Below are 23,375 nucleotides of genomic sequence, written 5' to 3'. Positions count from 1 at the left end.
GAACATAGTAAAAATAAAGAAAAACCCTTGAATGAGTAGGTGTGTCCAAACTTTTCACTGATACTGTATACATATATATTTCACCTTTTGGTAAAAAAAAAAAAAAAAAAGTGACATTTTGACAGCGCAAAAAAAAGTGACATCGTCATCCAAACAGACTGTATCACTTCAGGTATAGCATTTTGCACATCATTGCACTTGTGCACTTGCTAAAAATGTCAGACAGAAACCAAGACCAAGAACTAATACATGTTAAGAGCCAGTGCTTTCAAACATGGTCATCTATGGCCTTGTCTGTCCTTACCTCAGTGGACTTCCTGCCCAGTAGCAGGTAGGTGGCGGTGATCTCGTCGTACTTCATCCTGGTTAGAGACTCAGTCACTTCCTCCCGAGTGTAACCCATCCCCACCATGATGTCTGCAGGAGAACAGGAGTGGGACGGGACAGCTGTTAGCATCAAAACACCCAATAGGCTGCAGCCTGGTGTGGTCTAGTGGTTAGGGCTGCTGCCTTCAGAGCACATGTACCGTGTCAGTGTCAGAGTTCCAATCCAGCCCACACCCTTTTGACAACAAACCCTCTTTCAACTTTCCTGTGTCTCCCTCATGGTCTCTATCCAATAATGAAAATAATATGCAAGAAAAAAACAACAACCATTGGTTGGGACTGTGTGAACATCTATCCCCATTTCCTATTTGGTGAGGGGTACCAAAATACTAGGCAGTGAGGGCAATGTGTTTGAATTGAATTGAATAAACTTTTTTAATCCCACAAGGGGAAATTGGATGTACAGCAACAACACTCATGCATACATCAGAGAGACACAGAGCGAGAGAGAGCACTGATGGCTGGTGAAAGAAGCACCACTCAACACAAAACAAAACCTAAAACGAAGGCAGTAAAAAGTAGAGGGGAAGTCAACCAAACAGGGTCTTATTGTTGTTGTGGTTGTGGAATATCCTTTCTGACACTGATAACACTTGTCTCTCTCCCCCAGTCTCTCTCTCATCAGTGCTGAGTGAGACAGAGGGCATGGTAGGAGCAGATCAATGCTGGCATCGACAAACAGAGGGCATGGTAGGAGCAGATCAGTGCTGGCATCGACAGACAGAGGGCATAGTAGGAGCAGATCAATGCTGGCATTGACAAACAGAGGGCATGGTAGGAGCAGATCAATGCTGGCATCGACCAACAGGGTGCATGGTAGGAGCAGATCAATGCTGGCATCGACAAACAGAGGGCATGGTAGGAGCAGATCAATGCTGGCATCGACAGACATGGTAGGTGGCAAGCACAGGGTGTGAGGGGGAGCAGGGTGGAGTGGAAAGAACAAGGTCTGCCAGACTGTATCGACTCCTGGATCTGTGAGTGTGTGTGTGTTTGTGTTTGTGTGTGTGTTTGTGTGTGCGCATGCACATGTACATTTTAATGTTCATGCGTGGTCAAGTGTGCTTTTTAATGACAGCGTGTTACGGAGTGTGGTTGTGTTCATGTGTGGTCAAGCGTGCTTTTTAATGACAGTGTGTTACGGAGTGTGGTTGTGTTCATGCGTGGTCAAGCGTGCTTTTTAATGACAGCGTGTTACGGAGTGTGGTTGTGTTCATGCGTGGTCAAGCGTGCTTTTTAATGACAGTGTGTTACGGAGTGTGGTTGTGTTCATGCGTGGTCAAGCGTGCTTTTTAATGACAGCGTGTTACGGAGTGTGGTTGTGTTCATGCGTGGTCAAGCGTGCTTTTTAATGACAGCGTGTTACGGAGTGTGGTTGTGTTCATGCGTGGTCAAGCGTGCTTTTTAATGACAGCGTGTTACGGAGTGTGGTTGTGTTCATGCGTGGTCAAGCGTCCTTTTTAATGACAGTGTGTTACGGAGTGTGGTTGTGTTCATGCGTGGTCAAGCGTGCTTTTTAATGACTGTGTACGTGTGTGTGTCTGAGTGGAGTGCTAGGCCTTGGGTTGCCCGTGGGTGTCTGAAAACAACCAAGCTCTGCCAGGCTCACGTTGGTCACAGCTCCTCAGGACCTTGATTAGTAGAATCAGGTGTGTTAGAGCAGGGCTGGAACAAAAGCCTGTATACTCAGCAATTCTCCATGAGGAGGGCTGACCATCCCTGGTTTAATAAAGTCATTATCTATATTCATAAGTATGGATACAGTATATAGGTGCATAGATGTAAACCAAGTCCCCAATTCGCTCCCTAACCCTTCCTGTTGATGTTTGCAAACCAATAAGGTGGAAGCTCGACCACTACACTGTTTATTTCTACCTATCCAGACCGTTAAGATCATTGAAGGGTTAGGGAGAGAAATGGGAGCGGCTGATACACAGAGGAGTGTTTGAGTCAGTGTACCTATTCTCTTCTGGTCCGTGATGTCCGTTTCTGGTTCCACAAAGGGCTTCATCTCATCCTCCTCACAGCCGGCGTTTATCCACCGGTCCTTCATGATTTGCTAGGAGGGAGAAGGACAAACACACGGCATAAATTACACTCTACAGGCCCAGTTTCCCCTCCAAACGAAGGGGAATTTGATAACAGGGATCAGGGCCACATTACAAATCAACCCCTGCACCTTATGCCTATGAACTTAGATCTGTATAGGATTAATGGATGGATAGGGACTATAAAAGCAATATGTCAAACTACGCTATATATTTATATAATATAATAATATATGTCAACCTAGGCTATATATTTATATAATATTATAATATGTCAACCTAGGCTATATAATATGTCAACCTAGTGCATTCGGAAAGTATTCAGACCCCTTGACTTTTTCTACATTTTGTTACGTTACAGCTTTCCTCTAAAATGTATTAAATTGTTTTTTTCCCCCTCATCAATCTACACACACTACCCCAAAATGACAAAGCAAAAACTGTTTTTTTTGTTGTTGTGCAAATGTATTAAAGACAAAAAAATAAAATGTTACATTTACATAAGTATTCAGACGCTTTACTCAGTACTTTGTTGAAGCACCTTTGGCAGCGATTACAGCCTAGATTCTTCTTCGGTATGATGCTACAAGCTTGGCACACATGTATTTGGGGAGTTTCTCCCATTTTTCTCTGCAGATCCTCAGGTTGGATGGGGAGCATTGCTGCACAGCTATTTTCAGGTCTCTCCAGAGATGTTCGATCAGGTTCAAGTCCGGGCTCTGGCTGGGCCACTCAAGGACATTGAGAGACTTGTCCCGAAGCCACTCCTGCGTTATCTTGGCTGTGTGCTTAGGGTTGTTGTCATGTTGGAAGGTGAACCTTCACCCCAGTCTGAGGTCCTGAGCGCTCTGGAGTAGGTTTGCATCAATGATCTCTCTGTACTTTGCTCCGTTCATCTTTCCCTCATTCCTGACTAGTCTCCAAGTCCCTGCCACTGAAAAACATCCCCACAGCATGATGCTGCCACCACCATGCTTCACCATAGGGATGGTGCCAGGTTTCCTCCAGACATGACGTTTGGCATTCAGGCCAAAAGAGTTCAATCTTGGTTTCATCAGACCAGAGAATCTTGTTTCTCAGGTCAGAGTCCTTTAGGTGCCTCTTGGCAAACTCCAAGTGGGCCGTCATGTGCCTTTTACTGAGGAATGGCTTCCGTCTGGCCACTGCGATTAAGGCCTGATTGGTGGAGTGCTGCAGAGATGGTTGTCCTTCTGGAAGGTTCTCCCATCTCTACAGAGGAACTCTGGAGCTCTGTCAGAGTGACCATCGGGTTTTTGGCCACCTCCCTGACCACGGCCCATCTCCCCCTATTGCTCAGTTTGGCCAGGAGGCCAGCTCTAGGAAGAGTCTTGGTGGTTCCAAACTTCTTCTATTTAAGAATGATGGAGGCCACTGTGTTCTTGAGGACCTTCAATGCTGCAGACATTTTTTGGTACCCTTCCCCAGATCTGTGCCTTGACACAATCTGTGCCTTGACACACATTTTCATCATAGGTACACGTCAACTATGACAGACAAAATGAGAAAAAAAAATCCAGAAAATCACATTGTAGGATTTTTTATGAATTTATTTGCAAATTATGGTGGAAAATAAGTATTTGGTCAATAACAAAAGTTTCTCAATACTTTGTTATATACCCTTTGTTGGCAATGACACAGGTCAAAGGTTTTCACACACTGTTGCTGGTATTTTGGCCCATTCCTCCATGCAGATCTCCTCTAGAGCAGTGATGTTTTGGGGCTGTCACTGGGCAACACGGACTTTCAACTCCCTCCAAAGATTTTCTATGGGGTTGAGATCTGGAGACTGGCTAGGCCACTCCAGGACCTTGAAATGCTTCTTACGAAGCCACTCCTTCGTTGCCCGGGCAGTGTGTTTGGGATCATTGTCATGCTGAAAGACCCAGCCACGTTTCATCTTCAATGCCCTTGCTGATGGAAGGAGGTTTTCACTCAAAATCTCACGATACATGACCCCATTCATTCTTTCCTTTACACGGATCAGTCGTCCTGGTCCCTTTGCAGAAAAACAGCCCCAAATCATTATGTTTCCACCCCCATGCTTCACAGTAGGTATGGTGTTCTTTGGATGCAACTCAGCATTCTTTGTCCTCCAAACACGACGAGTTGAGTTTTTACCAAAAAGTTCTATTTTGGTTTCATCTGACCATATGACATTCTCCCAATCCTCTTCTGGATCATCCAAATGCACTCTAGCAAACTTCAGACGGGCCTGGACATCTGGCACTGCAGGATTTGAGTCCCTGGCGGCGTAGTGTGTTACTGATGGTAGGCTTTGTTACTTTGGTCCCAGCTCTCTGCAGGTCATTCACTAGGTCCCCCCGTGTGGTTCTGGGATTTTTGCTCACCGTTCTTGTGATCATTTTGACCCCACGGGGTGAGATCTTGCGTGGAGCCCCAGATCGAGGGAGATTATCAGTGGTCTTGTATGTCTTCCATTTCCTAATAATTGCTCCCACAGTTGATTTCTTCAAACCAAGCTGCTTACCTATTGCAGATTCAGTCTTCCCAGCCTGGTGCAGGACTACAATTTTGTTTCTGGTGTCCTTTGACAGCTCTTTGGTCTTGGCCATAGTGGAGTTTGGAGTGTGACTGTTTGAGGTTGTGGACAGGTGTCTTTTATACTGATAACAAGTTCAAACAGGTGCCATTAATACAGGTAACGAGTGGAGGACAGAGGAGCCTCTTAAAGAAGAAGTTACAGGTCTGTGAGAGCCAGAAATCTTGCTTGTTTGTAGGTGACCAAATACTTATTTTCCACCATAATTTGCAAATAAATTCATTAAAAATCCTACAATGTGATTTTCTGGATTTTTTTCTCTCAATTTGTCTGTCATAGTTGACGTGTACCTATGATGAAAATTACAGGCCTCTCTCATCTTTTTAAGTGGGAGAACTTGCACAATTGGTGGCTGACTAAATACTTTTTTCCCCCACTGTATGTGCCAGGCTCTTTCTGCTTCGGCCAACTCCTTTCTCATTGGCTTGTTTGGCAAGACCAGGAAGTGGGGTTGTTGAATGCAGAACCAGCCTGGCACCCTGAATGTTAAGAATGGATCCTTTAGTACAGGGGTAGTAAACAGGGGTTGGGATCAATTCCATTTAAATTCAGATTGGGGCCAATTCTTTGAGTGAATTTAATTGGAGTTGTCCCCAACTCTGGCAGTCAAGTAACTGCCTTGAGGTCTGCATTATTGCTGGTTTTCCTTTTTCTCTGGAAGTAAATTGATTGATTGGCCAAAGATGTCACTCACCTGGGTCGTGTTCATTGGAGCACACCACAGAAAATGTTTTTCAACGGACAACAGTCCATTTTCTTCCATTTGCTGCCTAATGAACTGAACCGTAGTGTACCAGGTCTGAATCAGTCCCTGATTATAGGGGAAGGATGAAAACCAGCAGTGCTGCGGACACTTCAGGTCTAGATTTCAATTCAGGAATTGACTGAATTGAAATGGAATTGACCCCAACCCTGGAGGCGGGTCTATAGAAAGACCTTGGGTCAGTAGAGTCGTTTACTGGGGTCACGTTCAGCAGAAAATGTTACAGAACGTTCAGCTAGAAATAGACATCCTTCTCTCTCACGAGGGAATCGTGTCAACTCTATATCATATATTTCTATCTGCAACACCCAGTAACGTTGCAACCACCCGGACACGTCCCAGGATCCATTCCAATTGGGAGCATCTGATAACTTGACTTTGGTAGGGTGGGGGAGCCAGGATTGGGCTCTGTTCCATTTCGCTTCAGACATTTCAGGGAATTTAATTGGAATTCAGCTCATGGATTGCTGGAAATGAGCCATTATTATATAAGTTGACTGACTTGAAATGGCATTGAGCCCAAACCTGGAGGGCAGTGACAGAGCAGAGTTGGATAGACTGGAAAGTGGAGGGTACCCAGGAGGGTACAAGGTGGTTGGATGAGTGTAGGAGCGTGTGTGTGTGTGTTCCCATCAGCCACTGTAGCGAGCCCTTGGTATCCAAACACCTAGCTAGTTGGGTGAAGTGCTTAGGGAAGAAACACACATACTGGCTTTAGCTGTGCTTAGCCGCAGTGTGTCGCATTAGTCATTGTGTATCACAGATACTAGAAAAGGAACACTTTTCTTTTTCTCTCTAGCCTGGGGGACGTGGTACAAAACGGACTGCTGCCCCTCTAGTCACTGATCTCCCTCAACGTCAGCAAGTCAAAAGAGCTGATCGTGGACTACAGGAAACGAGGGGTGAGCACGCCCCCCCATCCACAATCGACAGGGCTGTAGTGGAGCGGGTCGAGAGATTCAAGTTCCTCTGTGTCCACATCACTAAGGAATTAACATGGTCCACACACACCAAAACAGTCGTAAAGAAGGCACGACAATGCCTCGTCCCCCTCAGGAGGCTGAATAGATTTGGCATGGGCCCTCAGATCCTCAAAAAGTTTTACAGCTGCACCATTGAAAGCATCTTGACTGGCTGCATCACCGCTTGGTATGGCAACTGCTTGGCATCCAACCACAAGGCGCTACAGAGGGTAGTGCGTACAGCCCAGTACATCACTGGGGCCGACCCCCCCTGCCATCCAGGGCCTCTATACCAGGCGGTGGCAGAGGAAGGCCCTAAAAAAGACCCCAGCCACCCAAGTCATTGACTGTTCTCTCTGGTACCGCATGGCAAGCGGTACCGATTCACCAAGTCTGGAACCAACAGGACCCTGAACAGCTTCTACCCCCAAGCCATAAGACTGCTAAATAGTTAGTTAAATAGTTAACCAATAGCGACCAGGACTATCGGCATTGACCCCCATTTTTGCAGTCTTTTCACTCATCACATACGCTGCTGCTACTGCTTATTATCTAGCATGTTGCCTAGTAACTTTACCCCTGCCTATATGTACATATCTACCTCAATTACCTCGTACCCCTGCACATGGACTCGGTACTGGTACCCCGTGTATATAGACAAGTTATCGTTACTCATTGTGTATTAATTCCTCTGCATTGTTGGGAAGGGCCCGTCAGTAAGCATTTCACTGTTAGTCTACACCTGTTGTTTACCAAGCATTTGACAAATAACATTTGATTTGATTAGATCAAAGGTCAGATAAATACAAGTATGTACACAAAAGCACAGAATGCTGTATGTGGGGGGTGGGGGGGTGGTGTGGGTGTGTGTGTGTGTGTGTGTTTCTGTATACGTGCGCGTGCATGAGTGCATGTGCATCTAGCAGAGGGAAATCTACTTTAGCAGTGGGAAGAGGTGTGTGTGTGTGTGTGCATGTATGTGTGTGCGACCACATTCAGGTGTGGTTTTCAAACCCTGCATGCCATGCATCTCCACACAGGTAGAATCCAGGCAGGAGTGACGAAAAGAAGGAAGGAGTCCGTGCCAGAGGGCTGGACGGCGAAGTAAAACAAAAGTAATAAGGGTAAAACATATTTACATTTTGGCCTTCCTCCCTCACCTCGAGTGTCCCGCGCTTGGCTGGGTTGAGCACCAGGAAGCGCTTGAGGAGGTTTTCACAGTCGGTGGACATGTAGAAAGGGATACGGTATTTACCCCTTAGAACACGCTCTCTCAGCTCCTATAGTGGGAGATAGAGAGGAGAGGTTAAAAGGTAGGGTCGGGGGTTAAGGGTCAGGGGTTAGGGTCAGTTGGTGGACATGTAGAAGGGGATAAGGTATTTCCCCCCCCCCAAATGAATCAGCTACCCCAAAACACGCTCTCAGCTCCTTTGTGTATGTATTGATATGTAAGCTTTGTGTGCCATTTTTACATTTATGTCTTTCTGTCCTTGAGCGGTTCTTGTCTATTAATGTTCTGTATTATGTCATGTTTCATGTTTTGTGTGGACCCCAGGAAGAGTAGCTGCTGCTTTCGCAACAGCTAATGGGGATCCTAATAAAATACCAAATACCTATAGGGAGAGGTAGAGAGGAGAGGTTAAAGGTAGGGTCAGGGGTTAAAGGTCAGGGGTCAGTCGGTGGACATGTAGAAGGGGATACGGTATCCCCCCCCCCCCAAAACATGCCCTCTCAGCTCCTATAGGTGGAAATAGAGAGGAGAGGTTAAAGGTAGGGTCAGGTGTTAGAGGTCAGGGGTCAGTCGGTTGACATGTTGAAGCAGATACGTTATTTCCCCCTCAGACAAAGCTCTCTCAGCTCCTACAGAGGATATCAGGAGGGGGGAGGACCATCTTTTAAAATAGTGAAACATTAAAAAAGTTATCCTTTTTAGATAAAACTACACTAAATATATTCACGTCACCATTAAATCACACTGTTTTGCAATGAAGGTCTACAGTAGCCTCAACAGCACCCTATAGGGTAGCACCATGGTGTAGCCAGAGGACAGCTATTTTCCGTCCTCCTCTGGGTACAATGACTTCAATACAAAACCTAGGAGTCTCATGGTTCTCACCCCCTTCCATAGACTTACACATTCATAATTACAACTTCCGGAGGACGTCCTCCAACCCATCAGAGCTCCTGCTGTATAAACTAACATCATGTCCATCCAATCAAAGGATCAGATAATGAAAGCATAAGCTACAGCTAGCTAGCACTTCAGTGCATACAGTGTGGTGAGTAGTTGATTCAGAGAAAAAAGAAAATAGTTGAACAGTTTTGAACAAATTAATTTCTTCAAAAATGAAGGAGAAGCAGCAGAGCGAGCGAGAGAGCTAGCTATATTTCATTGTATATTTTTTTCTTCTTCGATTACCTTTCACTTAGCTAATGCAGCCAATTTGGCCTACTCAACAACCTGACTCAGAGAGGAATGCTATGTATGTTAGCTACCTGGCTAAGGCTATCTAACACTGCAACTCTTCCAAGTCAAGTTAAGCTTTCAGTTGTATAAATGTATTGCCACCGGGGCCCGCCGGTGTAACCGCTTGCTGTACACTGTACTGCGTGATTGTACACATGGATTGGATTGTGGGTTTACTAACATGTTAGTTCTAGGTTGTTGACTATAACGTTAATATGGTGACGGTGTAGGCTGTGTGTTATGGTATGAAGGTTTGGCTTGGGGAAGTTTTTTGCGCCTGGTCACAGACAGCTGTTGTGAGAGAAGGAGAGCGCGTAGATGCGACAAGGGATTATACAACGAGCAAAGAAAGTGAACTGCGTGTGCGGGTGATCAAGGGTGTATTCATTCCGCCGATTCTGTAGCAAATAATATTTTTAACGGAACGCAACGTGGAGGGACCTACCTGAATTTATCCAATAGAAACTGGTGTTTTAGTTGCAAAACTGTTTGGATTAATGATCAGCTAGATGCAGGCAAGAGTGTGCAATGCGGTATTGAATGTGTCACTGTCACTTTGATTACTACAATTTGTTTCTCAACCTGTGCACTTACGTTGTAAACGTTCATTCGTAGGCTAGGTTGTAGCAACCTCATGATGGGTATTGGGAGAGTTCGAGTATCATGTAGTAGCCTAAACCTATCGATGTTACATTGAGCTGGGTGAATGGAATGCGAATGACAGTCATCCAATATGCCAGGGATCACCAACTGGATTCAGCCGCGGGAAGATTCTTTCTTGAGCGGATGGTCGGGGGGGGCCGGAACATAATTACAAATCATTTGTAGACTGCAAATTGACCGCAAGGAGCCCAAACAGATGTTTGACTAAGACACAATCGTTCCAAACCTTGCTTATACTTCTATACAATCACATGTCTCTCTATTATGCGTGGGAACACTTGGGAACGGATTTCTTCAAATTAAAATCACTTGGAGCTGATTTTCAGGTGTTTTTACAGTCTTATGTCCAACAATGCCGCCAGTTGGGGAACCCTGCAATATGCTGTAATAGAAATAAAGGAAGGGAAAGGAGGACATCTAGTCAGTTGCACAACTGAATGCATTCAACCGAAATGTGTCTTTCGCATTTAACCCCATAAGGCCATGCTCATTAAAAAAAAAAGTGTCCTCCCTAATCTTGAACAGCACAAACCGCCACTGAAAAAGACGTCGCAATTCTCTACCTTTCTCCCAAAGTGTGCAATCATGCCCTCTTCGCCACGCATTGAGCATGGTAGGCAAGTGTAAGCATCGGCTAGATGGAGTTCTTACAACACACCTTTCCTTTTAAAGCAAGTGCACATTTAGGACAGATGGGTAGAGAACTGGTTAAAAGTTAATGCACACACACACCTTGAGGTTCTGACCATCGAAGGGCAGTGACCCTGACACCAGCGTGTACAGGATGACCCCCAGGCTCCAGACGTCCACCTCTGGTCCGTCGTACTTCTTCCCCTGGAACAGCTCGGGGGCGGCGTAGGGAGGAGAGCCACAGAACGTGTCCAGCTTACTTCCCATGACAAACTCATTACTGAAGCCAAAGTCGGCAATCTTGATGTTCATGTCGGCATCCAGGAGTAAGTTCTCAGCCTGGTTGAGGTGGGTGGGGGGGAGAGAGAGAGAGAGAGAGAGAGAGAGAGAGAGAGAGAGAGAAGTAGTGAGTAGGGGTGGAAGTGGGTGTGTTTGTGTGTGGTATGTTTTCAGTGATGTGAAACATTGAACATTGTTGTCCTTTTCAAATGAAAGAATGAGGATGTAGATGGGGTGGATGTTACACCGGAACTAGTGAACTATAAGTGGGGTGTGTGGGGACATCATTCAGTGTGACACAAGATGCACCATGCTACACACTCGACATTTACACAGGCAGTAACGTTGTCAGACTCTCTTTTTAACCCACTTCACAGACCTGAATGTGGCAGATAGAAAAATAATGAAGAGAGCTATTAGGGGAAAGAGAGAGATATGAAGAGAGGATAGAGGACCAAACGGGAGAAATGAAAAATAGTTTCTTCCTAGGTTTCTGCCTTTCTAGGGAGTTTTTCCTAGCCACCGTGCTTCTACATCTGCATTGCTTGCTGTTTGGGGTTTTAGGCTGGGTTTCTGTATAGCACTTTGTGACATCTGCTGATGTAAAAAGGCCTTTATAAATAAATGTTGATTGATTGATTGAAAGAGAAGAGAGAGGGGTTGACAAGAGGAGAGGAACAAGAGGGAGAGCAGGAAAGTGGGGGAGGAAGAAGACAAAGAAGGGAATGAGGTACAGAGGATGAGCAAGATGCCAACCACCTCCTTGCCCGACGCGTGGCATCTGACATCTTTCTTCTTGTTTCCTCCACTCTCCTTCTCCCTATCTCTATCCATCTCTATCTGTTCCTCCCTCCCACTTTCTCTCCTTCTCCCCCTGTTTCTCTATCCATCTCTATCTGTTCCTCCCTCCCACTTTCTCTCCTTCTCCCCCTGTTTCTCTATCCATCTCTATCTGTTCCTCCCTCCCACTTTCTCTCCTTCTCCCCCTGTTTCTCTATCCATCTCTATCTGTTCCTCACTCCCACTTTCTCTCCTTCTCCCCCTGTTTCTCAATCCATCTCTATCTGTTCCTCCCTCCCACTCTCTCCTTCTCCCCCTGTTTCTCAATCCATCTCTATCTGTTCCTCCCTCCCACTTTCTCTCCTTCTCCCCCTCTCTCTTTCTCCATTACGCACCCTCTCACTCGTGCTCATGCATCATTTAGGACGTCTCATCGTGGAAACAGAGCGTGGAAACAGAGCGTGGAAACAGAGCGTGGAAACAGAGCGTGGAAACAGAGCGTGGAAACAGAGCGTGGAAACAGAGCGTGGAAACAGAGCGTGGAAACAGAGCGTGGAAACAGAGCGTGGAAACAGAGCGTGGAAACAGAGCGTGTAATGCCCTGTAGACTACTACACTGTGTCACAAGCACACATCTCTATGGGATGGTAACACAACATCCCATGTGGTAGCCGGTGAGACCCCTGCTAAAGGAGTAGGAGGTGATTATGAACAGTGAGGAGAGTGTGTGTGTGTGTATGTGTCATGGTACGCGTATGTGTGCCAGGGTACGTGTGTGCAGGTGTAGGATCTTAATTTGATCACCCTGTTGCAGGACAACTTTCCCGCCTGCAATGCAGAAAATGTAAAACTTGTAGTGTATTTGAGGTTTAACACTGGAACCGCTGGGCCTCGAAGGTCCCCCCTCATTCTGACTGCAACATTATTACAGTGTAACTAATATATCTCATATATGATATCACAAAAATAATCATTTGGTTGTGTTTATGAAGGTCTTAGATAACATAAGAATACAAAGAAAAAATATATTTTATAACGACAAGAAATATATATATTTGTATTCGTGGAGTGCCAACTTGTTCCAACTATGTAACAGAAATCATATGGGTTGAAACACGTAACAGCTTATTTTTCTAATGACGAAACTAAAAATACCTTAACCACCAAGGCGCACAGTCACCAAGACGCACGGTCACCAAGACGCACAGTCACCAAGACGCACGGTCACCAAGACGCACAGTCACCAAGACGCACAGTCACCAAGACGCACGGTCACCAAGACGCACGGTCACGGTCACCAAGACGCATGGTCACCAAGACGCACTGTCACCAAGACGCACGGTCACCAAGACGCACGGTCACCAAGACGCACGGTCACCAAGACGCACGGTCACCAAGACGCACGGTCACGGTCACCAAGACGCATGGTAACCAAGACGCACGGTCACCAAGACGCACTGTCACCAAGACGCACGGTCACCAAGACGCACGGTCACCAAGACGCACGGTCACCAAGACGCACGGTCACCAAGACGCACTGTCACCAAGACGCACTGTCACCAAGACGCACGGTCACCAAGACGCACGGTCAAATGATGAAAACATCAGTAGCCTAAACATCATAAGCTCCAAGTGTGCTTCATAAATTGTGAAAATCATATCCTATTGGTGTCACCTCTGTCTACCTGTTCACCTGTGTATTTATGCCCTCACTTCCCTGTATTCCCTTGCTCGGTTTTCTCTTCTAGTTTCTCGATGCCAAACAGTACTAATCAGTGTCTGATCGCGAGACGTATGTACAGGTACTTGAGAAGTGTTCTCCCTGTTTCATTGTTGTTTTCAGTCGTAGTTAGTATTTCGTATGTTTGCGGTCATCCTGTTTTTGGAGACCAATTTGCTCCGCCTTTATTATTTCGTGTTAAGTCCATTGTTTTGTATCCTGGCTTCGGGACCACCAGTAAAGATCCTTGTTTCACCATCTCTGCCTACTGTCTAACCTGCACCGCACCTGGGTCACACCTCACACCAACCCTTATATCAGAGATGTCATGATTCATTTCTTCCCCACCATCCGAGTCGTTTTCATTCAGATCTTGTAGCAGCACAAACGCAGAATTTGCATCCATTTGTCTTGGTCTTAATACCGTTGTAAATGACGCATGCTCTCACTGTGTTCTCCAAGTAGACCAAAGTAGACTGATAAAACTGCTTGGATTCGGTGGACTGATAAAGGGTACATAGCATTTTGAGATAATAATCAGAATAGATCCATTCTCCCCCATCATACTTTACTTCATTTATTTCATCTGTTGTTATATCTGTGAAATTAGTTTCGGTACAGTTTAGGTTCAGTTTCGAGGCAGTTATCGGGGTGATTATCAACTGGGCACCTTCAACTGTGGGGAGAAGGAGGGGAAACCCTATTTTAGGAGGGCATGTAATTTTTCCCCTGGAAAACCATTCAAAGAAATGACATGCCCTGCTAAAACTCGTTTTGACACCAGTTCTGTTTGTGATATTAAGATTGTAACAACAACAGTGTGGTAAATACACTTATTTAGGAAAAGTCTAGGAGTGAGAGGGGCATGACTTTAAAAATGTAATCAATGAGCTGTCCAAATGATGACTGATTTAGTGATTCTAGCGTTTAGAAGTCTTCTGAAGTTTGTCATTTCCACTTTGAAATTTCTTGATTTTCCCTTATGAAAATGTATCAATCCTTACAAAAATGTCCATTAATTATAATCCACATAATAATTCACATTTCCTGTTGCTGCAGGATTATTGTCCTGCTGTAGCAAACTGGTTCAAATTAAGATCCTACGTGTGTGTGTGTGTGTGTGTGTGTGTGTGTGTGTGTGTGTGTACGTAAAGTCTTCATTACCTTCAGGTCTCTGTGTACGATGTGTTTCTGATGACAGTACTGTACAGCTGACACAATCTGGAAAGGAATTTACCAAAACCATAAAATGACAAGTCAGAACATGTTATTAGACAGTTGTCCTATGACGTTTCATAGGTTCTTCTTCAAGGGACAACTACAGACACTGCAGACCTTGACATTTCAGAGTTTGACACATGGCAGAGGAGCTTGGGGTTCAGAGTGTGTGTGTGTGGACAATTAGCAACAATCCACCAGCAGCACCCACACTTCTCAGACCTCCATTGATTGGACAACAGGGACGTGCTTGTGGCTAGAACAGCGTGTCAGATCTGGTGGAATTCCCCATCTAGGTAAGCAGTGGCTGATTTGAACAGAACTAGCTATTCACTGATTACTGTCAATAACATACTTTATAACTACAACAAGAACAATCAATGTAACTACTGAATGGGGTAATATATTTTTTCCAGTCACATGATTCTTTGTTTTGGTGACAGTCATTTTTGCCTCTTCCTCAATGAATAATAGGCCTGCTGGTCAATGTGAAGTTATAACCTCCCATATCCTCTATCTAGTATCATAGTCTCTATATATGCCATTTAGCAGACAATTTTATCCAAAGCGACTTACAGTCCTGCGTGCATTTTTTTTAAACGTATGGGTGCTCCCAAGAATCGAACCCACAATCATAGCCTTGCAAGCGCCATGCTCTACCAACTGAGCTACGTTTAGAGATAAATAACACAATAATATATGTATAAATGCATGTACTGGTATAATACATATAGTAATATCAAAATTACAGTGTCACACCAAATGCTGTTGATAATGCAGCTCTCGTCCACTGGCAGAAGTTATTCTCTCTCTCTCTGTGTGTGTGTGTGTGTGTGTGTGTGTGTGTGTGTGTGCATGCGTGCGTGTGTAGGACTGAATCCAGTCCACTGCGGTACCTGTCTAAATTTAGCCCTGGCCTCCTTCTCCTTCATCCTCCCATGTGCTACGAGATAGTCAAATACCTCCCCTGGAAGGAGAAAGGGGAAATGGGGGGAGAGATAGAGGGGGAGAGAGAGAGAGTGGGGGAGTGAGAGAGCAGGGATGAAGAGAGAGTGAGAGACAGAAAGAAAGAGAGCAGAGAAGGGGGGGGTTTGCGAGAGGGAGAGATAGAGAGTTTAAGTTAAACTTTGACTGAATGGAGACATGCCACAACTTCCTCTCAGTCCCCCAAATTAACTGTAAAGTCATATGTCTGGAAACTGCCAAGAAAGCATAAACTGCTAGTTAGGCAGCCTCATTTGTCCTAGGTAAGGCAATATTATGTGTTATTATAAAGTACTATATTAATAGCAGGAGTCAGACCATCCCTGATCCTGGAGAGCTACTGGTTATGCAGGCTTTTGCTCCAGCCCTGCACCTCAAACAGCTGATTCTACTAACAGGCAACTCATCAGGAACTTGACTGCCTGAAGCAGGTGCGTTAGCACAGGGTAGCACCTGGTAGCTATTCAAGAGGAGGGTGTCATACTATAATGTTAGAATCATGATGATAATACTTCCATTTAATATTTATGAGCTTTTCATGCATTATGCTCAAAGCATATTATAAATATTATAGTGTACTCTGTACTACACTATTTACTGTACCTCATATTACTAAGTAGCTTACCTCCACTGGCATATTCCATCACCAGGTAGAGAGTCTTCTCAGTCTCTATCACCTCAAACAGTTTCACTGTGGAAGGAGAGAGAGAGAGAGAGAGCGAGAGAGCAAGAGATTATTTAACTTTTGTTTATTATCTATTTCACTAGTTTTGACAATGTAAACATACAGTATGTTTCCATGCCAATAAAGCCCTTTGAATTGAATTGATATTAGCCAGGTTACCTCAGGACAGTATACAGTACCAGTCAAAAGTTTGGACACACCTACTCATCCAAGGGTTTTTCTTTATTTTTTACTATTTTCTACATTGTAGAATAATAGTGAAGACATCAAAGCTATGAAATAACACATATGGAATCATGTAGTAACCAAAAATATTTTAGATTCTGACAGCTTTGCACACTCTTGGCATTCTCTCAACCAGCTTCAGCTGGAATGCTTTTCCAACAGTCTTGAAGGAGTTCCCACATATGCTGAGCACTTGTTGGCTGCTTTTCCTTCACTCTGCGGTCCACCTCATCCCAAACCATCTCAATTGGGTTGAGGTCAGGTGATTGTGGAGGCCAGGTCATCTGAAGCAGCACTCCATCACTCTCCTTCTTGGTCAAATAGCCCTTACACAGCCTGGTGGTGTGTTTTGGGTCATTGTCCTGTTGAAAAACAAATGATAGTCCCACTAAGCGCAAACCAGATGGGATGGTGCATCACTGCAGAATGCTGTGGTAGCCATGCTGGTTAAGTCTGCCTTGAATTCTAAATAAATCACAGACAGTGTCACCAGCAAAGCACCTCCACACCATCACACCTCCTCCTCCATGCTTCACGGTGGGAACCACACATGCGGAGATAATCCATTCACCTACTCTGTGTCCCACAAAGACACAGCGGTTAGAACCAAATATCTCAAATTTGGACTCATCAGACCAAAGGACAGATATCCACCGGTCTAATGTCCATTGCTCGTGTTTCTTGGCACAAGCAAGTCTCTTCTTCTTATTGGTGTCCTTTAGTAGTGGTTTCTTTGCAGCAATTTGACCATGAAGGCCTGATTCACACAGTCTCGTCTGAACCGTTGATGTTGACATGTCTGTTACTTGAACTCTGTGAAGCATTTATTTGGGCTGCAATTTCTGAGGCTGGTAACTCTAATGAACTTATCCTCTAAAGCAGAGGTAACTCTGGGTCTTCCTTTCCTGTGGCGGTCCTCATGAGAGCCAGTTTCATCATAGCGCTTGATCGTTTTTGCGACTGCACTTCAAGAACATTTTCCGGATTGACTGACCTTCATGTCTTAAGGTAATGATGGGCTGTTGTTTCTCTTTGCTTATTTGAGCTGTTCTTGCCATAATATGGACTTGGTCTTTTACCAAATAGGGCTATCTTCTGTATACCAACCCTACCTTGTCACAACACAACTAATTGGCTCAAACGCATTAAGAAGGAAATCAATTCCACAAATTAACTTTTAGCAAGGCACACCTGTTAATTGAAATGCATTCCAGGTGACTACCTCATGAAGCTGGTTGAGAAAATGCCAAGAGTGTGCAACGCTGTCATCAAGGTAAAGGGCGGCTACTTCGAAGAATCTAAAATATAAAATATATTTGGATTTGTTTACACTTTTTTGGTTACTACATGATTCCATTTGTGTTATTTCATAGTTTTGATGTCTTCACTATTATTCTACAATGTAGAAAATAGTACAAATAAAGAAAAACCCTTGAGTAGGTGTGACCAAACTTTTGACTGGTACTGTAGGTGCAGTAGCGCTGGATGTTCTGTTAATAATATAATAATAATAATAATAATAATAATAATAATATGCCATTTAGCAGACGCTTTTATCCAAAGCGACTTACAGTCATGCGTGCATACATTTTTTTTGTGTAAGGGTGGTCCCGGGGATCGAACCCACTACCTTGGCGTTACAAGCGCCGTGCTCTACCAGCTGAGCTACAGAGGACCATAGTTCCCAGGCTGCAGTCACATGAGACAGACAGACAGGCCTGAGGGCCAGAGACAGACAGGCCTGAGGGCTAGAGACAGACAGGCCTGAGGGCCAGAGACAGACAGGCCTGAGGGCCAGAGACAGACAGGCCTGAGGGCCAGAGACAGACAGGCCCGAGGGCCAGAGACAGACAGGCCTGAGGGCCAGAGACAGACAGGCCTGAGGGCCAGAGACAGACAGGCCTGAGGGCCAGAGACATAGACAGGCCTGAAAGCCAGAGACAGACAGGCCTAAGGGCCAGAGACAGGCCTAAGGGCCAGAGACAGACAGGCCTGAGGGCCAGAGACAGACAGGCCTGAGGGCCAGAGACAGACAGGCCTGAGGGCCAGAGACAGACAGGCCTGAGGGCCAGAGACAGACAGGCCTGAGGGCCAGAGACAGACAGACCTGAGGGCCAGAGACAGGCAGACTAAGACCTACATGTAGTCATTCAAACAGACAGAGACAGACAGACATATAGACACAGAGTCTACCATAGCAGCTCACTGCAACTCTGCTGCTGCAGCCTCGAGCCCACCAGCACCCCCTGAGCAGATAACTGAGCTTGTGTGTGTGTGTGTTTGTGTGTGTGTGTGTATGTGTGTGTAGGACAGGGGGATACAGAGCATGGAAAGGGATGGAGGAGAGAGACAACACACGAGGGCCGGGGGTGGGTGTGTGTGAGCGTGCCTCTAATCACTCTCGACTCATACCCATATTAGCTTAATCGATGCGCCATGACTAGACACAAAGCACTAGGCTGAGGGAACGTAACTGTGAAATCAAAGCCTACAGTTAGGTGGAAAAGCACCAGCTAGCAGGCAAAGTCTCGCTTTCTGAATCACTGTCTTGTTTCACTGTCTGTCTGTGGGTGCGTTCCAGAACACACTCATTTTGCAGGATAAGGATAGCTGCTAGACAATATTGACATCTGGTACCTGAGACAAAAACTTCTGCGGACATTGTTATGATCTGCACAGAATTTTTTGTACCGTCTGTCTGTCTGTCTGTCTGTTTTCACTCATTCAGCCTCTTTCTTAACTGATCAGTAAGCCTTTGATTGGGCAAAATAGTAGTGTTAGATCTAGGATAGAAAAACAAACAGTGTACTCCCTGGGCTTCGTGCTATATTATACGAATGAAAATTCAACTTGGCCCGAAATTCATTTGGAATAATTTGAACGTTTATGTATCTGCGTGCTTAAATGTTGCTTTGGGCTACTTTGCATCCCACCGAAGAAATTGTCTAAAGGTGAAACAATGCAGATTTTCAAACATATGTTGTAGGGCCCTATAAAATCCGCATTGCGAAGAACGCGGACGAAATCACGGAATCCAGACATTAAAACAGAATTGAACAATATTCAAAAATGTATTGAACTTATTTGAAAATGCATTAATTTGCCCAAGTGAGACATGAATGTGAGACATGAGACATGCATTTTGTTCATGCCATAAGACATGAACAAAATGCATCAGTGATTCGTATTTTCATGCAACTTTCTGAAACGGCACAGGAATGCCCGTCTGTGTGCATGTGTGTGGTGCGCGTGTATGTCTACACTTGCGTAGCCATTAGCAATGATGCTAATGATAACCTTCTTCTGGTAGAAATGGAAAGGCTTTCCCAAAAACCTTCTCAATTAAATGTTAACTTCAAAAGTAGCCTGGCAGAATGCTGTCATGATATTTAGTATTATTTTTTATTTTTTTAGGGGGTAGATCAGCTTTAATATTGCAGTTAGATTGTAATTTCCATCAATGTAATTGTCTGCATCACTTCCAATCCCCCATATGTTTTTTTTCTTTTTTTCCCCTCGCATATATGTGTATATATATGTGTGTATATATATATATATATATATATATATATATATATATATACATACATATATATATATACACACACACAGTCGGGAGAACAAGTATTTGATACACTGCCGATTTTGCAGGTTTTCCTACTTACTTATTTTTATCATAGGTACACTTCAACTGTGAGAGACGGAATCGAAAAAATCCAGAAAATCACATTGTATGATTTTTAAGTAATTAATTTGCATTTTATTGCATGACACATCAGAAAAGCAGAACTTAATATTTGGTACAGAAACCTTTGTTTGCAATTACAGATATCATACGTTTCCTGTAGGTCTTGACCAGGTTTGCACACACTGCAGCAGGGATTTTGGCCCACTCCTCCATACAGACCTTCTCCAGATCCTTCAGGTTTCGGGGCTGTCGCTGGGCAATACGGACTTTCAGCTCCCTCCAAAGATTTTCTATTGGGTTCAGGTCTGGAGACTGGCTAGGCCACTCCAGGACCTTGAGATGCTTCTTACGGAGCCACTCCTTAGTTGCCCTGGCTGTGTGTTTCGGGTCGTTGTCATGCTGGAAGACCCAGCCATGACCCATCTTCAATGCTCTTACTGAGGGAAGGAGGTTGTTGGCCAAGATCTCGCGATACATGGCCCCATCCATCCTGTCCCCTTTGCAGAAAAGCATCCCCAAAGAATGATGTTTCCACCTCCATGCTTCACGGTTGGGATGGTGTTCTTGGGGTTGTACTCATCCTTCTTCCCCCAAACACGGCGAGTGGAGTTTAGACCAAAAAGCTATATTTTTGTCTCATCAGACCACATGACCTTCTCCCATTCCTCCTCTGGATCATCCAGATGGTCATTGACAAACTTCAGACAGGCCTGGACATGCGCTGGCTTGAGCAGGGGGACCTTGCGTGCGCTGCAGGATTTTAATCTATGACGGCGTAGTGTGTTACTAATGGTTTTCTTTGAGACTGTGGTCCCAGCTCTCTTCAGGTCATTGACCAGGTCCTGCCGTGTAGTTCTGGGCTGATCCCTCACCTTCCTCATGATCATTGATGCCCCACGAGGTGAGATCTTGCATGGAGCCCCAGACCGAGGGTGATTGACCGTCATCTTGAACTTCTTCCATTTTCTAATAATTGCACCAACAGTTGTTGCCTTCTTACCAAGCTGCTTGCCTATTGTCCTGTAGCCCGTCCCAGCCTTGTGCAGGTCTACCATTTTATCCCTGATGTCCTTACACAGCTCTCTGGTCTTGTCCATGGTGGAGAGGTTGGAGTCTGTTTGATTGAGTGTGGGGACAGGTGTCTTTTATACAGGTAACGAGTTCAAACAGGAGGGCTTCTTAAAGTAAAACTAACAGGTCTGTGAGAGCCGGAATTCTTACTGGTTGGTAGGTGATCAAATACTTATGTCATGCAATAAAATGCAAATTAAGTACTTAAAAAATCATACAATGTGATTTTCTGGATTTTTGTTTTCGATTCCGTCTCTCACAGTTGAAGTGTACCTATGATAAAAATTACAGACCTCTACATGCTTTGTAAGTAGGAAAACCTGCAAAATCGGCAGTATATCAAATACTTGTTCTCCCCACTGTACATATCCTTTAAAAATATATATATTTCCCTTTATTACTTTCCAACCCCGCCATCCCTTCCCTAATTGGAGTAAACTTGTGAACAGCAATGCTTAGGCCTCTACTTCATGCTTATACATACTATATTCATTTTATGGACACAGTCAATAATTATATTTTGTTTGTTTTTACTCCAGAACTTCCTCCGATCATTTTCATGATGTCCATCTGGTATGCGTCTGTATGCTATATCTTTCTAACTGTGCTCTTTCACAAAAGCTCACAAGATATAACCTATATACTTATTATGGACACAGCATGTCTTACACTAGTTATCTTGTTGTTATTAGTTGTCATGAATGCTGTCATGATTACTTGCATCAATCCAGTGGCCATTTGTTTTGCAAACTGCTCTTAACCAACAGTCTCTTCCTGGTTAGAACTTGCATTAAAGGGTAACTGCACCCAAAAATCTAATTTTCAAATAAAAAATCCCAGTCCTCAAAAATGGTCTCCTGATGTGGTTTAAACATGGTTGTGGACTTAAAACATCACATTTTGTTGTTTTTCTATTAAAAAAGTGTGATTTTGAGAGCGAAAACCTGAAAAAAAACAGGAGAAACTGAAACCTTGAAAAATAAAATAGAGGAAACAGAATTTGTAGGGCCCTAATGTTGGTTCCAGGCTCAACAGCCACATGATGTTCTGAAATGAGACCATAGCCAACTAATCCCACAGTCTCGGTCTCTCTTCCCCTCAGTCTTCTTCAGTCTGACTCCCTCGATTCTCTCGCGCTCCCTGTTTCACGGTCTGTTTCATTTAGTCTTTTATCTCTCCCTCTGTCTTGCTCTCTCCTTCAGTCTGTCTCCATCAGTCTCTCTCTTCATCACCCTCCCTCTCTTCCTCCCTCTGCACTGACCTACCTGGCTTCGTGGAGCGAGGGAGTGAGAAAGTGGGTCAGCAGAAGAGAAGCAAAAAAGGGCAACTGTCTCCTCCCCCAGGCCTAACCAGACGATCGCCAACCATGTGCCTTCGGATTTAGACCACCCAAAAGCTACACTTCGGAATTAAGGAAGCAGTACAAAGTCAGGCTACAGCAACGACTGCTTGTCTGTCTGGAAAGGACTAAAACAAATGACCAACTACAAACCAAAAGCTCCCCCAATGGCAGACGACCCCTTACCCTTCCTCTCCAGGCACCTCTCTCCTCTACCATCCCAGGAAGCCCCCACCCCTGGTCATCACACAGCAAGAGGTCAACAGACTCTTTAGGAAACAGAACACCAAGAAGGCTGCCGGCCCGGACAAGGTCTCTCCAGCCACATTTAAGCACTGCGCTGACCAGCTCGCCCATATTTTCACGGACATATTTCAACCAGTCACTAGAGCAATACACGGTTCCTGCCTGTTTCAAATCCTCCATCATTGTTCCAGTCCCGAAAAAACTAAAAGGTGTCCTGCCTGAACGACTACAGACCTGTAGCACTCACCATCATGAAAACATTTGCGCACCTGGTACTGTCCCATCTCAAAACCATCACTGATCTATGGATGACGCTGTCAACATGGGCCTACACTGCATCCTCAAACATCTCGATAACCCAAAGACATGTGTAAGGATATTCTTCTTCACGACTGTGCGCGTGTGTTTGGACCATTTTAAATCCTTTGAAATTGAAGCTCTGCAGTCCCGTCAGTGTGGATGGGGGCTTGCCACCCGTTTCTTATAGTCCACAATCAGCTCCTTGGTCTTACTGACGTTGAGGGGGAAGTTGTTGTTCCGGCACCACACTGCTAGGTCACGGACCTCCTCCCTGTAGGCTGTCTCATCGTCACCGGTGATCAGGCCTACCACCGTCATGTCATCAGCAAACTTGATGAT

The 23,375-nt window shown here is 44.8% G+C and overlaps 1 protein-coding gene across 2 annotated transcripts in view; it reads right to left on the bottom strand.

The window, feature by feature from the left end:
• Positions 1-23,375, bottom strand: part of LOC311108188 (MAP/microtubule affinity-regulating kinase 3-like) — a 109,406-nt gene that overhangs the window by 22,144 nt on the left and 63,887 nt on the right. For both annotated transcript variants that reach the window (XM_084150807.1, XM_084150806.1), the window contains exons 5-11: positions 16,108-16,173; positions 15,395-15,465; positions 14,445-14,501; positions 10,604-10,840; positions 7,902-8,021; positions 2,347-2,446; positions 305-417 (exon numbers count right to left, since the gene is read on the bottom strand). In XM_084150807.1, coding sequence (XP_084006933.1) covers positions 305-417; positions 2,347-2,446; positions 7,902-8,021; positions 10,604-10,840; positions 14,445-14,501; positions 15,395-15,465; positions 16,108-16,173 — 764 coding nt within the window. The remainder of the gene's footprint in view (positions 1-304; positions 418-2,346; positions 2,447-7,901; positions 8,022-10,603; positions 10,841-14,444; positions 14,502-15,394; positions 15,466-16,107; positions 16,174-23,375) is intronic.

Source organism: Coregonus lavaretus (genome assembly GCF_964263955.1).
Source record: "Coregonus lavaretus genome assembly, chromosome: 33".
NCBI lineage: Eukaryota > Metazoa > Chordata > Actinopteri > Salmoniformes > Salmonidae > Coregonus > Coregonus lavaretus.
Note: the sequence above shows the minus strand (reverse complement) of the source record. Positions and strands in the feature narration are given on the sequence as shown.